This window comes from Carya illinoinensis, chromosome 14, assembly GCF_018687715.1.
Source record: "Carya illinoinensis cultivar Pawnee chromosome 14, C.illinoinensisPawnee_v1, whole genome shotgun sequence".
Classification (NCBI taxonomy): domain Eukaryota; kingdom Viridiplantae; phylum Streptophyta; class Magnoliopsida; order Fagales; family Juglandaceae; genus Carya; species Carya illinoinensis.
The window spans coordinates 29360144-29377654 of NC_056765.1; the positions used below are offsets into that span (position 1 = coordinate 29360144).

The 17511-nt window shown below is 36.8% G+C and overlaps 1 protein-coding gene, 1 long non-coding RNA gene and 2 pseudogenes across 3 annotated transcripts; 2 read left to right on the top strand and 2 right to left on the bottom strand.

The window, feature by feature from the left end:
• Positions 1–803: 803 nt before the first annotated feature.
• LOC122294290 lies at positions 804–1668 on the top strand. The gene is made up of 2 exons (XR_006237578.1): positions 804–1130; positions 1235–1668. It is a non-coding gene; the product is annotated as an uncharacterized LOC122294290 (long non-coding RNA).
• A 613-nt stretch (positions 1669–2281) lies between these two features.
• LOC122293788 lies at positions 2282–5194 on the bottom strand (annotated as a pseudogene).
• A 3156-nt stretch (positions 5195–8350) lies between these two features.
• Positions 8351–10747, top strand: LOC122293789 (annotated as a pseudogene).
• A 318-nt stretch (positions 10748–11065) lies between these two features.
• On the bottom strand, positions 11066–16924 carry LOC122294289 (sanguinarine reductase). Of its 2 annotated transcripts, XM_043102900.1 has the most exons (10): positions 16549–16924; positions 16038–16150; positions 15823–15876; positions 15594–15678; positions 15212–15317; positions 14568–14654; positions 14342–14439; positions 14075–14184; positions 13875–13931; positions 11066–11286 (listed from the first exon to the last, which is right to left on the bottom strand). In XM_043102900.1, the coding sequence occupies exons 1-10, from the start codon at positions 16844–16846 to the stop codon at positions 11221–11223; spliced, it is 1074 nt and encodes a 357-aa protein (XP_042958834.1). In that variant the 5' UTR covers positions 16847–16924; the 3' UTR covers positions 11066–11220. The 2 variants fall into 2 exon arrangements, with proteins under 2 accessions (XP_042958834.1, XP_042958835.1); XM_043102901.1 differs by lacking the exon at positions 13875–13931 and having other exon boundaries at positions 16549–16921.
• Positions 16925–17511: the final 587 nt, after the last annotated feature.

Consider the following 17511-nt stretch of genomic DNA (forward strand, 5'->3'; position numbering starts at 1 on the left):
CATAGATGATTATCATGTGCTCATCTGGTGTCTTGTACTCGAACAATAGATGTAGATTTCCTTAAACCACAACTAGGATGTTAAAGGGACCCCACGTACTAAGCAATATTGGACTGTGGAGAAGAAAAAAAATATTAGTTCTAATTGGTGATTCAATTCCTTATCGGTGATTTCTGTAAAAGTTCATGTTGATGGCATAAAAGTTCAAAATGGGCCATAAAATACACAGATTGGTTGCGTTGAACTGGCAACGATGGTCTAGTAATTATGGTAACGATTGGAGGAAGCAACAAGCATAACTCGTCTAGTAGTAAAGGGAAGGGAAAAACAATTCATTCGTAGTATTTTTAATTCTACATAGAAATCCCATGTGATGATTCTCCTGACTATAACCTATGCAATGCTGAGATGACATCTTATTATTGGTTGGAGGCTGTTAAAAAAGGTTGAAAATAGCCTGACTGTTACAAAGTGTTCCTCTTAGATTAAATAGCCAAGGCTATATTCCTAATATTTCAATATGAACTTCCCTTCAAAAGCAATATGGTTTTTTAATCGTTTTGAAAGAAAGTAGGGGGCTATCATAAAAAAAATATTTTTTTATATAAGTTTCAGATTTATTATTTTCTTAAAATGAGTGCGTGAAGACTGCATATTACATAACTGTAAATATCATTTTTCAAAATAAAATATATAAAATTTAACAAATTTTCCCCATTTTGGTGTATCATATCAATAAAAATTTTGGTCTTTTTTTCAGTATAATTTTGAAAGCATATTTTGTCGATTTTTTTTAAATTTTTATAAAAAGGCTTCATGAAAAGGAGAGGGAGCCGAACAGTTCTTCGGCCGGAGTATTGGGTTGGTGGAGTCGAGTCTAAGCCCACCTATCAACACTACGCTTGATAAGAAAAACAGGCCCGGGCCCATTCAAAGCCAATGACAAAGAGGGATGCCGGGCCTATATGTTGAAGACGCAATTTCTCCTGGCCCATTCAAAGCCTTCAAGTAGGCTACCACGTCCCTCTTCCAGTCTCCACCCTCCAGTCTAGGAGAGAGAGATTATCGGTTCATACAGTTGGGGAAATTTAGCTCCAATGGCTCAGATTCCAAGCGTTCACATCCCTGAGGTTCTAACAAACTAATTTAACTATTTTATTTTGCTCAGCAGTTGTTTTTTGTTTTCAAAAAGATCGATTATCGTCTGCTATAATTTTCTTTGGATCATCTACAGGGAGCAGTCCCAGAAGGAGCTCATAAACATCCTCAAGAATGTGAGTCTACTTACTCAATGATTTCCCTGTTTGGTTCTCGAGAAAAAACGTAGAAAAGAAAATAGCCAGGAGAAGCCGTGGCCGTTTTCTTCTCGTGGCTATTTTCAGCCTACTTCTATGAATAAAAGTTCTTGATTACCTATGGAAAAAAAAAAAGAAAAAAAAGGCAATAGCCGAAGTATACGGATGGACATATACAAGAGTAGCAAGTGTATCTTGTCGGCTACATTGAACTGATGATATCTTTCCTAGCTTAATGAGATTAACATTTACTGCTTTTCCCTTCATCTTTTCTTTCCATGACTTTGCGAAGTGCGAGGAATTGAATGGCATTCCTCTCTTCTTTAATTTGAATTGAAAAAGAAAAAAAGAGTATTTCTAGTCTTTGTGGAAATTTTCCTGTGGCCAAAGAATTAGCATTTCCTCTTAACTCATGACCGTGTGCCTATGCATCTAGTGCTATTACCATAAAAAGGAAAATGGACTATTTATACTCTGGGAAAGTCTCGTCGAATGGTGACTTGAACTTAAATTAAAATCTAAAAATCCATTTAATTCATGGAAGTGTCTTTGCCGTCACCCTAATTGATCCTTGCAAAAATATTCACCTTTATAGATTTTACCACTATAACAAGCATTATATGAAGCCAAGATACTGTAACATTTACTATAGTTCAAATATGCACATGAAAGTGAAGCTTGATACTTTCTTGCTTTACCATATACAAATAAGTCGTAAAATGGATAAAGCAAGAAAGATAGAGTTAGCGATGTATGCTAGCTCTATCTTTCCAAATGTTGTTGTATGCTACCCCGTGTTATGGCTGAAAATGCTAGTCTGATTAAAAGTGGGACAGTTGATAAGGTTTCTACCTTTTCATGGGTGAGAGCTATTTGATAAACTTCAACCCATCTTATCCTTCACAATCTTCTGAAACATATGTAGGAACCATACTCTCTTCAGGTCAACAATGGCATCAAAAGACTCCTAAAACATGGTTGGAATTTTATGTTTCAGCATCCACTTCAATTCATTGAAGGAGCTCTAAAACATTTCCAGCTTTTCTCTTGGCCCTGTCAGTGCCATTCTCCAACAGTTCTTTCAATGCCTTTTCTGCAACAAACTCTCTCACTAATTTCAACTTCTCCAAACCACCTGTGCTTAGTGACCACAATACTGCAGCGACATTCTCCCGATTGCGTGGGGTAACCAGTTCTTGTAATCTCCACCAAAATAGGAATTGGCTCAACTTGACAAATTGCTGCCTTTCCTTCAAGATGGCTTGTGAGAATCACTAGAATTGCTAGTGCTTCATCCACCATCCCATTTCCAGCATCCTTTAAGCAATCTCATCAGTGGGCACACGATACCAGCCTTCACAGCCATTGCCTTGTTACGCTGATAGATTGAAAGATTGAAAATAGCGGTGGCAGCATCCTTCTTACTTCTTGGAGTCCCATCACAAAGAAAAGTTATAAGAGCTGGGATGGCTCCTGCTGCTTCTGTTTTCATCTTATATTCATCTATTACAGACAAACTGAAAAGAGTTGCAGCTGCATTTTCTCTTGCTTCCATGCTTCCATTTTTCAATACATCTACTATATCAGGAATGACGCTCATATTTACAATAGTTCCCTTGTTACTCTCATTGATGGAAAGGTTGAGAAGTGTTGTATCAGCGTGTTCCTGTGTTCAGGAAACCAGAGAGGACAATAGTTCTGCAAGAAGTGGTATGGCTCCTGCTTCAGCAATACATACTATTATCTGCATTCCTCTTTGCAAGCAACCTTAGCTCAACAGCAGCTACTCTTTGTTGTTCCAGAATCCCACTTGCTAATTTTTCCAATAACGCATTAACAGCAACATGATCACAGTCTAAAACTTTGCATCCTAATTTCTTGCTTCTCCAATTTGCTTGCTGTTTTGGCAGCTCAACACCATTATTCTCACACCATAAAGCAATCAGACTCTTCAAAACATAATTAGGTGTTAGGGCCGTGTGCAATAGTGTCTACTGTGTCTTGGGACAGGTTTTATGTCTTGCATCAAGCCATTTTTGAATGTAGGACCTTTCATATGTCTGTAAAAAGAAAGGAAAAGGTAAAGTAGGTCACCATTAATGGCTATAGTTACAGTACACAGTTGCAAGCTTAAACTGGGAAGGCTGCTGCCAGGTTATTTACCTGTCCAGTAGAGACAATCACAGGATCTCTCATCAATTCAAGAGATATTGGACATATGAAATCATTTGGGATAACAGGAGATCTATGCTTAATCAAGCCCCTTTCACCCTCGAAGGTTTCAAATTGTGGATTTGCCATAGTACCTAGTCTTTAATCTTCTTAAGCAAAGATGACATTACTTCAAGGCTGTCCCTTGGAGCTCCACCACTCGAGATAACCAATTCATGGAATGCATATGATTCTTTCTTTACATCATTGATAGTCTTTAGATGCAGCTTTTCTGAAAGTCTTTTAAGTACTGTAGGCTCAGGGTCTTTTTCTTTCTGTGCTATGGTTGAAACAAGGTCCATTTGAAAATCAAAGGAGTCCAATCTTCCTTGGGCTCTTTGGAATTGAGCATGTACTAGTTCAATCTGAAAGAAATCAAACATGTCCCACCTACTGTTAAACTCTCAAATCTGCTATTCCATGACCTAACAATATTACTTTTTGTGAAAAGTCATCAATGATCAATATTTTGGATAACACTCATGGCTAGTTCTCTCTCTCTCTCTCTCTCTCTCTCTCTCTAAAATGGAACTAAAAGATTAGGATGATGCTGAACGACATGTTGTACGTTAGCATAAAACTTTAACAAAGTTCACTCTCTTCAAAATAAGCTGGGTAGTAATTAAGTAAAAGCACCTATTTGCGGACCTCCTCAAATATATCAAGATTATCATAATGAATCTCACTCAGCACAGCTTCAATTTGTTCTGTCACCTGTTGGAACTTCTGTGCAGTCTTGCCCTTTGCAAAGCCTGTGACAAGTAAGACGTTGCTTAACTCAAAACCATTGATTTAAAAGAGAATAATTCTGCATGTGCATAACCTCGAATAAGATTCCCGTTTGGTTATTGACAAAATGTATGAAAGATGAAACACACTCGAAAAAGTTAAAACTTTCCCGTTCTTGGCAAGCCGAACGGAAAGCAATTCAGTTAGAATGGTACCTGATAGAGTTTGCTCCCTCCGTTGATCGACTGGAGAACATCTTTAGCAGAATCTAGAGCCACTGACAACGATTCTAGGGCCTTTAGATCATCTTCACTAAGCTCTTCATCGCTGTCTCTCAATTCCTCGAAGAGAGGGCTAAGGAGCTTGACTCTCTGAGCCAGGTTCCCATAAATCTTCTTGTAGACATTTCGGCACTCGAGAAACTTAGAGATCACCTTCAAGGACTCGACAAGGTGGCTCAGCACCGAGTCCTTCAGATCGTCAGTTGGACCCATGTGCTCAAAATGGCAGAATCGGGTAGAAGGAAACAAGCCAAAAAACAAAACCAAAAAACACCTAGAATCGGATTGAAATCCCACGTGGGATTGGGAGGGTAAAATCGAAAAGCCAAAAAAGCATAATAGATTTGCAGAGGAAGATGGGTTTCTATAAGAGGTAGAGGATGACTGATGAGGTTTAGGAGAACAACTGACAGAAAGAATTATAGAATTGATGTAGTTTAAATAAAATAATATTGTATATAATAATGAGGAAGAGAATTGGTCGCTAAGTCTTGAATTGATTTTAGTGTTTGGTAGTTGAATGTTTGGGGTCGGGTTGTTGTTGGAACAGCAACAGGGAAGAAGACGAGATTTATCTCATTTGTGACAAATATTAAATCCTTTGTCACAAAAATGTCCTTAGTTTCCATTGACCCGTAGAAAAGAAAATTTTGATCCGACATTGCGAGGTATGTGACTCGCAATGTGGACCGACCACCTGTGGATTGTCATCATCAACATCAACGCTGTTGTTTTTCCTTCCTGCGAAGAATTGTGTCAAAACCCCAAGACAGGAGGCTATGGGCCATGTTTTGACTAGCACCCGCCCGTGCTAGGACAGCACGCATGCATGGCCTGTGCATAGGCACAAGGCCCATGCATGGCCTAGGTGCCGATGCAGCGCATGCATGCACGCCCACATTGGAATTGACGGTGCGGCTGCCTAGTAGGCCCACACATGCTGACATGCCGCTCAACGCTCTGGCCATGGCCAAGGCCTTGCTGCTCAACGTCCTGGCTTTGGCCAGGGCCTTGCTGACTAACGCCCAGGCACCACGGCCTGGGCCATGCTAATCAACGCCCAGGCCACATTGGCTTGGGCCATGCAGCAGCCTGTCATGCTGAAGTCCACCATGGTCTAACCCAGCGACTCACTAATGGCGCCTAGCCCACATAACTTGGGCCACACATGCAAGGACCATGGACTAGCCAAGGCTAACTCTGCAGGCCAACCTGAAGACCCACGCACACAAGCAAGCAACCCATGCTGTGAGTTCATCCAGGCCACCCATGGGCCACTGACAACATGAGGCCTTAACCAGGAGGCGTGGACCCAGAAACTATTTTTCTTTGTAATCTTTTTAATTGCTTTCTAGTATAAGTTAAGCACTAGTCCATCAGTTATTTTTTATCTTTGAACATTTGGACGAATTTGGCTTGTAAGTTCCTATAGACACATTGGTGCTTTGTCACTTAGGCTCCATTGAGTTCAATTCGTGAATCAGGATAACCTTTTCTTTCATTGTTTTCCTTTTATTAATGCATTATTGAGGTATTTCGGCATTGTGAATTGTATCTATTGCATTGCATTCGCATTTGCTTGCTGATCATTTTGAACTGTTTAAGTAGGGCATCGCATAAGGCAGCCATGAGTTTCCATTAAAGGACATCTGGTCAGCACTAGGCCACCTTGGTCGAATCTGGAGTAAGGTCAGGGACAAGCTGACAGTTACCACCCATCTAGCCATAACCGCTCCCCTACTTTATAAGGAGTGACCAACAATCCCTTAAACTGCTCAGCCATTACCCACTTGGCCAACCCACTAAAACCACCATTAGCCATGTGTGCTTCATCATCAAAACACACATGTGCATGACTTGGTCACCCCCAAGCACGCGATACCTGTGCTTGACTTGGTCAGCCCACCATCAGGAGATATCTGTGTGCCTGACTTGGTCAGCCCACCAGCAGGAGACACGTGTGCCTGACTTGGTCAGCCAGCTACTTAACCGTCTTATCTCACTCAACCGTTTTAGCCCACTCAGCCACTGCACATGCATGCATGCACGCTCAGTCACTAGAATCTCGCCCACCATCAGCCATTGATCACTCATACAAACTCAGCCAACACCACCCGTAACCATCACAGTCAAGCAAGTGATAGTTCACATCGGTCATCAAGGGGCAAGAAGGGAGGTGGCTCCTTGGTGTCTAGGATTTTGATTGAGGACCCTATCAAATTGTCAATTGGGCAGTTGGGGATCTTTCTGAGAAACCACCAACTTGAAAGTCTAGGCCTGGCCCCACTCGAACTCGATCAACTTGCATTTAAGCCAAGCCTAACTTTGAGGTCTATTTTTTAAAAAAAACAAAATACTAGTAGAAACCTTTAAATTTTACTGTACAATTGTACCTATTTTAATTTTTTTAATTTATTTTTTTACTTAATGATTAGAGAAATAATTTTTAATAAAATTATATATTTTTTAATTTTTTTAATGATTAATAATTTTAAAAAATATTTATAAAAAATAATAGAAAAACAATCTCCACTAGGGCTGTAATTGGTCCGATTTAGTCTGATGTTGGATAAAATTTGGGACCAAACTGATATATTCCGATTTTTTAATTTTGAAAACCTATTACGCACAGGTTACCCTCCTAAACCAGTACTTCTGGTTTTACCGATTTCAGTCTAGTTTTAATAGTATTAGTATATATATTAGTATTAGTTATGGTGATTAGAATAACTATACATTAGTATTTGTTATCGTGATTTTAATTTATTATAACTATATCATTGATAGTGATATTATTATTATTAATATTACTATATCATTATTTCATATATAATTATTTAGTATAGTGATTTATATAGTAATTTTTATATATACTTAAAATATATTACTAATAGTAATATATTATTAGACTATTAGTATTAGGCCATAAAATGTTATTAATATATATATTTTATTATTAAAACATATGATTAAATAAATTTTTATGTTTAAAATTAAAATTTTATGTTATAATAACATTGTCTTATATATAATTTATAATTTATATTATTATATATATAAGCATAGCAATCAAGACCAATCGATATAATTAGTACAAAATAAAAGTAGAACTACATGTTCAACGTCTATATTGACTCTACGCTTTCCCTCTTATTCCCCGCGGATATTGGGGTATTAGCGTCAAGTACTAGAAAGTAAGTTGAAAAGGCTGGTTCAAGATGATCCCAGTCGTACGTATTGCATTTATGGAGAGAGTACACGTGTTTGAATTTGAACTACAGATAAGTATAACAACTATAGACAAGTACATATATGTAGACAGTATATCGGTTGGTCCTGGGAATTTGTATAATCTTCGACAGAGTTATCTTCTTTCGAATTCAATTCATTTTGTTTAAGACTGTTCATCCAGGTTTTAATCTGAAAATTCGGGTACATTTAAATCGAAACTCAGATTTTAAATCCGGGCCAGAATCCGGACCAGGTTAATCCGGGTCAGACCTGATCCAAAACTCGGATGTACCCAGATTTTGAAAAATCCAGATTCCGGTTTTCAGGTTGAATCCTCTTTTTTTTGTTTTTTTTTTGGTTAACAAAAAGCTATATTTACCTATATTATTAAATTTCTTTTAAAAGCATCTTATTTTTATCTTAAATCCTATTATTACAAATTTTTCAAGAAAAAATGGTTGAAAAGCATATTCCTTTATATATAAAACTAATTATTATTTTTAACTAAATGCATCTGAAAAAAATAAATTTATTACAAATCATGTAAATGCATGCAAAAAAAAAAAAAAATGCAATCACTACATATTATATTATTTAGTATTTATACATTACATTACAAAACACAATTACAATATATGAAATTACATATAAAAAATAGATTACATTGAGTTACCAATACATATTACAAAATATATCTGCTTCATACAATCAATGCATTCTTCTAGCCATTGTTAGTCCAAGCTTATCTGCAAGAAGTATTCAACAATATTCTTGGGCTGCTATATCATAGTTTCCTGTAAAAGATGCAATCATAAAAAGCAAAAAATAGATTAAAATAAACTGCACCTTTATAATCTAAATTGGGAGCTCAACCATAGGCTATACATAAGAAAATTATAATCTAGTGGGTGCTAAATACCATATCGATTGTGTTCAAGGATTCCAAACAGCTGCAAGTTTCAATTTGACAAGTACTATCTCTCATGAGATAGGGTATATACTCTCTCTCTCTCTCTCTCTCTCTCTCTCTCTCTCTCTCTCTCTCTCTCTCACACACTTGAGTTGGGTTGTAGGAAATTGGGGATTCATCACTCATGAATAAACGTGAAGATTCAAGGAAAGAGGGGTATATAATTACTCTTTTAAGTGTTTATTTCCCAACTGGGCAAGTAAACATCATTTCTACTCACAAATATGTTTTTTAGGCAACCTGTTGAGATATAAGGAACCTGTTCTGCAAAGTGCAACAATACTTTTAGCTATTAATAACTTGAAGAGGAGAATGAAAGGTCTAACTAAACAGCTTAGACCAATGATCTTAAGGGATCATTTTGTTTATCTGATCATGAGTATGTTGGGTCAGCAGTAATCTCGGAGTTAGTTTGAACTTGATCACTATCTGATCTAAACACCGGAGGCGCCCAGTGTTCGTATTAGAACCAAACTCCTTGAAATTAGCCTGGCATGCACGCAACCCGCAGTGCAGCTCGATCTCTCCCAATAGGACAACACTTTTACACTACTACTCTTCTTCTTCACCAATTAAAAATCCTTTAACCGACAGCATACAAAAACCCTACTTCTCCTTCGTAGAAGTACTCCAACCCAAACTTTTGAAACCAGCAAGAGCATGCACCACATCAGTACCATCTGATCTCCCACGTTGCCTGTAAGTTCTAATTCCTTCCCCCTTTGTTTTTTTATTTCTTCTTCTTTCACGCCACACTGCCCAGCAACCACCGTGTTGGACACCATATATCCTTGTACCACCAGAAGCCGAGCATCGTCACCTTAAGCCACACAGATCAAGCAGCACACCAAAACTCTAGAAGTGTTGTGTGTGTATATATATATATATACACTCATCCAAAGCCCTTTAGCAAGCATGGCGTCCGAAATCCTTCCTTCAGATCTTCTCTATGAAATCTTTTCCCGACTACCGGTCAAGTCCCTTTTCCGATTCAGATGCGTCTCTTCTGTATGCCGCAGCATCATTGACGATCCATACCTCGCTTACATGCACCAAACCCGATGTGCTGAAGAACCTAACGTTTTAGTTTTCCACCATCCCTGGTACAGAACAGACGTAATGTTTAGACGAGAAGGAAAATTCTCTAAGGCTAAATTGCTTTCAGTTCAAAATTTACAGCTTTGAAATCATATAATCTAGAGTGCGGTTGTAACGGGCTGTCTTGTTTCACCAAAGTCAGTGACAAAAGCTCTGTGGTTTTGTTTAACCCTCTTAGGGAACAAGTACTATCCCTGCCACCAACACCAGCAGCATTCCCATCTCAGAGGCCTTCTCCTCCACTAGAAGAAGGCAAGATAAAATATGGGTTAGGCTTTGATTGTTCAAAAAATACGTACAAGATCGTTCGAGTCTTTGATGATGAAAGCAGCAGTACTAATTTTTATGTTGAAGTATTAACACTTGGTACAAGCTCATGGAAAGCCATTTCAAAAGGCCCTCCTTGTCTTTTATTTAAATCACCTGTATTTGTACATGGGAATATTCATTGGCTTTCTTATCCTGAAGAAGATGCATATGAGGGTCATCCTGGATTCACTAAGATCGTTTCTTTTGACGTTTCTAAAGAAGAATTTGGTTTGATTTATCCACCTAAATTTAGGGAATGCCATCTTCTCGATCTAAAAGGAAACTTGGCTATTGTTGATAGCTCGTCGATATACAGGCCACACATCGATATTTGGGTACTGAAAGAGTATGAAAGGAAAGATTATTGGGTCAAAGAATACGAGATTGATCTAAATCCAACAAGAAGACAGTTTATGGTTTTTAACAATCTGCTTATTGAAGTTGTAGGGCTGCTGGAATTTGGCCGAGTGTTGATACTGAGGAACCGTGGACAATTCATTTCCTGTGATCCAAAGACTGGTAGGCTAAGGGACATCTATATTCCAAGGTTCGGTTGTTACACAGATGTCCTATCATGTCACAAGGGCAACCTATTGTCAATTTCTAAGTTTGAGGCAAATTAGTAATGCGTAGTTTATGGTTCTGTACTTGCCCTTTTATTGTTGTCAATTGCTACCAGTTTATATTTTCTTGCTACACTTGAAAGTATTGACTACAGAGATTAAGATGTTTCACTATTTCACATATTTTTTGTTCACAGATGATTGAGGTTTGCTTCTTAATTTGTTATGGTAACCATAATTCCTTTTGTACAGATCAGTTTGGATCCTCGTTAGAAATTAGTAGACTCATGCAAGACCTTTGCTTAAGCCACTAAAACCCAGTGAAATATATATTGGTTCTGTATGTTGAGCACGAACGATATTATCGAAGTCTTGATGTGCTAAACGATTGATCTATTATTGTATCATAGACAATAATTACAATAACTGGTTATTTGCATTCTGTAGACAATAATTTATGGCCTATGCATATCTTCATTTCCAACAGTATCTCTCATTCTACACAGATGAACAAACTGAACATGTGAATTCAATCATTGGCCTTCCGCAGCATCGAATAGCTCTTGCCACTTTTGTGGATCACTTCCTGGCCCTTCCCCCTGCATACAAATTTCAGTCCGGCAAAATGAGCAATGTCTCAAGTATGACAGAATATGGTAAAGTTAACTGGAAGTAATCACAAGCAGTTGCCATGAATAAAATCCAATTAAATACACAATTTCAGCTCCAGAAAAATATATTAACAAATGAGTGAGACAGCAGACTCTGATTCAAGGCCTATTAAATTTGTATTACTCAACAATGGTCTATAGCTTTAGGATAAATATTCATAAAAAGGAAAATACAGGATGTGATCCAATACGTCTCTTTCTGCTTTAATTTATAGATTCTCACGAAGGTAATATCCAATGTGGAAGAAGGAAAAGAAGCATTTTCATCAATAAAATGAGATATTGGTTACTGTTGCAATCAAATTCAAAAATTTTAGGAGACAATTGAAGACATTTTGTTTGTCATATCCTGAACATGGTGTTTAAAGCAAACTCCATAATACAGTAAGTTCAGATTCAGCCTTTTGACAAAGAGTCAAAAATCAATATAATGTCTTTCAATTTAAAACGTACGCCACATAAGCTCAGAACTATGGTTGCTCCAAACATCACACATACTCATTGAAGCCACAAACTTGTTACTTATTTAATGTAATGGAGTAGAAAACACTTTGATAATATTAACACTTTAAATTTAGCCACGATGAAGGAACTCAAGTTGACAAACTGAACAAAGAACTCTAGAAAGAGAAAATTCCCGTTCTCTCTAGAACAAAGAACAGGATCTTTTCTTACTTGGGATAAGTAAGAGTAAATTAAGAGGAAACATTATAGAAAGGCACAGCGTTAGACCCCAGCAAAGACAACACACAGAAACTCTCAAGTTGAGGAAGAAACCAAATGACTGAGACAATCCCCCATTACCAGTAATGAAACCAACAATGGGTCGACAATAGCACTGAACAGGGAATCAATGCAAATATCGAGAAAATGAAGTGAGTCTGAACTGTTTTGTCATAATTTAATCATAATCCTTATAACCGTATGTTAGGGTCTATTATTTATCTTAAACAATTCTTAGTATTGGCTAATTTTTATTATGTTAAAACTCTTCATACAGCAATGCATAAATCAACATCATTGACAAGGAATATCACATCAGCTCAAGCTACTTATTGAATGTAGTTTTTCAGAGTATAGAGAAAAATGTACATGAGTGCCTAGTAGCAGAGAGTGGCGGATGTGCTTTTCAAACAGATATTTAGACAAAATAACCACATACATGGCAAGATAGTCAAAGAGAACTTTGGAGTAACTATTGCATCAACGTCCACAATGAACTTGTCTACTCACTCAAACGTTTTACATATTTTTTTTCCTGTTGTCCAATTCCTTTTATTTTTTCCCAGTTATACCCTATTTCATATTTTTCCTTTCGAGCAAACTATGCAGATTTAACATTTAATTCATCTAGTTCAAATGATGAATCCATGCATGACTCGTGATTACAAATGGTTGCAATATTTCCAACTGGCCACTATACATATAAGATACTCCAACCTGTTTCACTTGCAACAATAGTTAACAAGACTGTTACAATAACTCCCATTGTTGTCAGACTCATTCAGCATGGCTGGGTGATTAAGAGAAGATTACTGTGGAAAGCACTTAGGGTAGTAGAGTGGGTAGGTTCTTGGTAGTGGCGTCTAGTTCTGTTTAGAGATAGGTTTAGAAGGAAGAGTGACATTTCTTCTCCAGGAAGCCTTTGTCGATTATTCTTCCCTGTTGGATATTAATAAGGCAATTCTCAAATCTTTTTTTATAATTACTGACTCTTGCGGCAATGCTAGAATTCTATTTGGCTCTCTAAAGTTAGTTAACCAAACAACAGGATATATTGTGATTTGTTATAACCAATTTAAGTGGCCAGAATAGCATCTAATTCATTAATAATAGGAACTTCAAAACCTCGTCAGTTATATCATTATTCCTGTTACTAATATCATTGTTATTCAGAAGTAAGCAAAACGTCAGCAATTATATTAACTTAAATATAATTTGGAGAGGAAGTGTAGAACATAGTAGGTGGTTGAAGTAAACCACCCCATTGTGTTCAATGATATCATCTCACCATGAAATTAACTCGAGGAATATTTGGTCAGTAATCCCCTATGCTTTAGCCAAGCTAAGCTTCGCCCTTTGTGCAGTTTTTTTTAGCAACAAGATCATGCACTACCACAAGTTTTGAATCAGGTCCCTCCATTAGAATTTCCCATTTCACCCAAGATGATGAAAAGCGTGTGGAAAATATTATTTTTTTATTAAAAATATATAGTTATTTTTCTAATTAAAAAAAAAACCAAGGTGGGAGGGGAGGTTTCCCCTCACAACTTGGTATTTTTTTTCTGTATTTATTAATAAATTATAATTTCTTTCCTTTTAATTTCTTTTTTTAAAATAAGAAAAAGTAATTTTCTTCGTAGCAACTTGTGGGGCTGCCACATGTTTTCCATTGATTAAGGCGGACAGAATTTCTTATGGTGAGTCCTGATTCAAAACTTGTGATGGCACAGTGTCATTCCTAAAAAAATGCACGAGGTGCAAACCTCAGCATAGCTAAAAAAAGAGGGACTTACCGACCAAATTCTCAAATTGTAATTGTCACAATATTTCGAATGAGTCCATTTTCTGTGCTGCACAGAAATGTTGTTGTGAGTTCAAGAAATAGCAGCCCTTACATTGTCTCTCATGAATTTCTTTTTCTGTTTTAGTCTGCAAAAAAGCTATGGGTTTCTGATCCAAATTCTCCACCAATCAATCATTAACAAGAGATTACCTCAACTGAATTAATTTCGTAAGTTTTCCCTTCAGTAGATTCTATGTCCAGTGCCTGCACGCATGCTTCTGCAACTACAAGTCTGCTGGCCTCTCCAATAAGTTTATCTCCTGTAACATATATAAAAATGCCAGACAAGAGACATAAAAAAATTTGAAAAGGAAGAATGTTTAAAAAAATTATAGATACAGATGATCATGGTATTCAGATCACATGATAAAGAAACATGTTGGAAGTTGTTCCAGAAACAAATTGTTTACAGTATACCTTGACCTATAAGGACTGCACGTCTTTGCCCAGAAGTAGCTTTGAGCAAAGTATTTAGATCATATGACGTGTAAGGTCCATCTGTCAATCTACCAGGTCTGGTTCACAAGAGAAGTATAAACATATATAAATTATAAGACATCATTTTGCTAGGCTGAAGTCCCTCTCTAATCATTATGAATTCATTTTCTCACCACCAAATAAACAATATGTATTTGCTACATACCTTAATATGGTAAATGGAAGGCCAGATTCGCGAAGAAAATCCTCTCCCATCTTTTTAAATTTCAGAACACCAAAGAGATTCATAATGCTATAAAAATAATAAAATAAGTCCATGGTACTAGAAAGTATGCAAAATTTTATGTCAACTGTATACAGGAATATAATGGGAACACCATGCAGTTAAAACTTCATAACAAGCATTTTGAAAAAACTATAGCCTTAACTACAAGAGAAAAGTAGAAATTCTCACTCCCAAACATATGGTGTATGTTATATATGTACTGCTCTTATTTGTAATAGAAATCCTCAAAGAACCACCAAAGAAAGTGTATGGAATACGTGAATTCCTAAAGAAACTTTGAAATTGGAAATCATGTGAATATGAGCATTCGGCAAATATATATTTGTAAGGTAATAAAATTTATATTCAAATGCTTTCCTTATTAGTGCTTACCTTGTAATTTATAACAAAAAAAATTACATCACATATATTACTTGTACCAACGTTAGAGACTGATAAAAAAGTGCTTATTTTGTAATTTATAAAAAATCAATTATATCACATATATTACTTGTACCAACATTAGAGACCGATCAAAAAGTGCTTATTTTGTAATTTCCCATCCAATTAAAAAGTATTCTTACCTCCAAGGTAGTTCACTGGACTTTGTTACGCCTACTGATGAAACAAGAACAATTCTCTTCAGTGAAGAGGGCAGTGCAGATACAAGATTTCTCACACCCTCCCAATCTTCAATTAAAAACTTATAGTCAAAAGCGCTGAAAGCATACACTGATGTGTAAGTGTGTGGGTATTCGAGCATGCAAACATGCATTCATGTGTATGCATATAACTGCAATTTAAAGGAACAAGAATGATGTACTCTAACTACTACCCAGGACCATTCTTCAGTGCACAGGCACTAATACATTAGAGAATTGCAGATTGTGTTATCAATGCTGTTACTTGCAGATTCTGGTTTCCTGGATGCTAAAATTAATAACAAATAAAGAATATAAGCCTGACCTACTCTTTCTGGTGTATTATCCCTATCCCACCGTCTTGAAGGAAAGGCTGTTGTTCCTGTACAGCAAATTACATGTGTGACTCCCTGAAAGACAAGGTTTTAACAACAAAATTCATGCATTAGAAAATTACATAATTTTTTATTAAGACAAGAACACCTTCGTCTCCTTTTCAGAAAATAAATAAAACAAAATAAAGGAAAGCAGAATTGGGTAAAGAAAAAGATTACCTCAAATATAGATGGATCTAGATCCTCCGGGTTTCGAGTATCCCCTTTAAACACCTATCAAGTTGAAGAGCTCTATGATTACAAAATCCAACATCCCGAGGGAAAATAACAATTTTATGGTAGAAAACTTTGTTTCGCAACATAACATTATGCACAAAAATTAAAGATAATATTTGCATTATTCAGAGCTTCATAATAAGTCAGAAGAATGCTACCTCCAATGTCTCCTCATCTTGTTCACCAAACAAGGTGATTGCTTTCTCAGGTTCTCGTAGTAATAACCGAGATTTGATATTCCGGCTGAGCAATGATGCCACTACCAACTGCCCTGGAAGTATAGAAAAGCACTAAACTTGGAAACCTCCTCAAAGAAATAAAAAAAGTCGGTGTTGCACAGAAAAATCTTGGAGGAAGCTATAAGAATGATAACAAGAATTCTCTCAATGAAAATTCGCATATGCTATTCCTGCGCCCCCCTCCCCCTTCTCTTCCTCTTTATTTTCACCGTCATATTGGAAATATTATCTTATTAGAAATGTGGATTATATTCAATATAAAATAAAAACAAAAGCAGAAACTGAAAAACCTAACACCTTCAGACCAAAAGTTGGCCATAAATTTCGTATAACACAAACCACGCACACAAACATATAAATGGGTAGATAAGTACGTAGACATCATGTTATTTCATAAACAGCAGAGGAAAAGAGCAAGACTAAAGATTACCAACGCCGCCGGAGCCGCCCACGACGAGAACGAGCTTAGAAGACGAAGAAGGAGTGGTTCTGGAATCATGGGTAGGTACTGAACTTGGGGATTGGATGAGTTCCTCCTTGACAGCGTTAAGTGCCGGTGATCCTCTTCTAGAGCTCGAAATGCTCTCAGAAGAAGCAACTAGGGAGTAAGAACTTGACGGTGGAAGGGTAAGACAAGGAATCCGTTGAGGGGGTCTCGAGAATACCTCAACTGGGAATGGGGAAACGGGAATTGGAATGAATCCAGGGAGTCGGGAAGCCATGAACATGAAGCAGAGAGACCAACGAAAAGAGAGAGCGAGAACGGTTGTGTGGTACTGGTTAAATTTAAATGGGTTGCCAAAATAATTCATTTTTAAAATATCATAGTTTTAATACCAACAATAATTCTACTATTCTAGCAACAATCAGATGCCTAAATTCTTATTTATTTATTTCTTTTATAACAAACACCACATTTATTCATCATAGATTACGTATGTTTGTCAATCTAAATAACTGACAATAAGAAATCTGGGACAGAATCCCACCAAGCTAAAACATTATTTACATGTAAAGCACGTTGAGCAAGTCTACAAGCAACTACATTTCCCAACCTCGCTATATATTGAATAGTACAGTTCTAAAAACACTTCATCAAACCAACTGCCTCCTAAAATAGATTTCCCAGCAAGGTTGAGGAACTTTTACCAGACTAGATTGCTTGCACCGTAAAAAATGAATCATCTTTTAAGATGAGATCAATGATTCCCATATGCATGCATTATTGTAATCCTGGGAATAGTGCAAGTAATTCAATCTCAATGGGATCATTTTCCCCATGTTCTTTCCTACTAGCAGCTAATATAACATCCCCCTTTCATCTTGAAGGACCATCCCAACCCTTGCACTATGCTGATCTTCAAAAATGGCACCATCTACATTAAGCTTCATG

Bases quoted from the DNA above. Each gene is read 5' to 3' on its own strand.
- LOC122294289 (XM_043102900.1), bottom strand. From the start codon at position 16,846: ATGTTCATGGCTTCCCGACTCCCTGGATTCATTCCAATTCCCGTTTCC. The intron at 13,932-14,074 runs GTAATCTCTTGT...ATTTCTGTGCAG, and splicing joins ACGAAATTAATTCAGTTGAG to CACAGAAAATGGACTCATTC. The intron at 11,287-13,874 runs GTAAGTCCCTCT...ATTTGTATGCAG, and splicing joins ACAATTTGAGAATTTGGTCG to GGGGAAGGGCCAGGAAGTGA.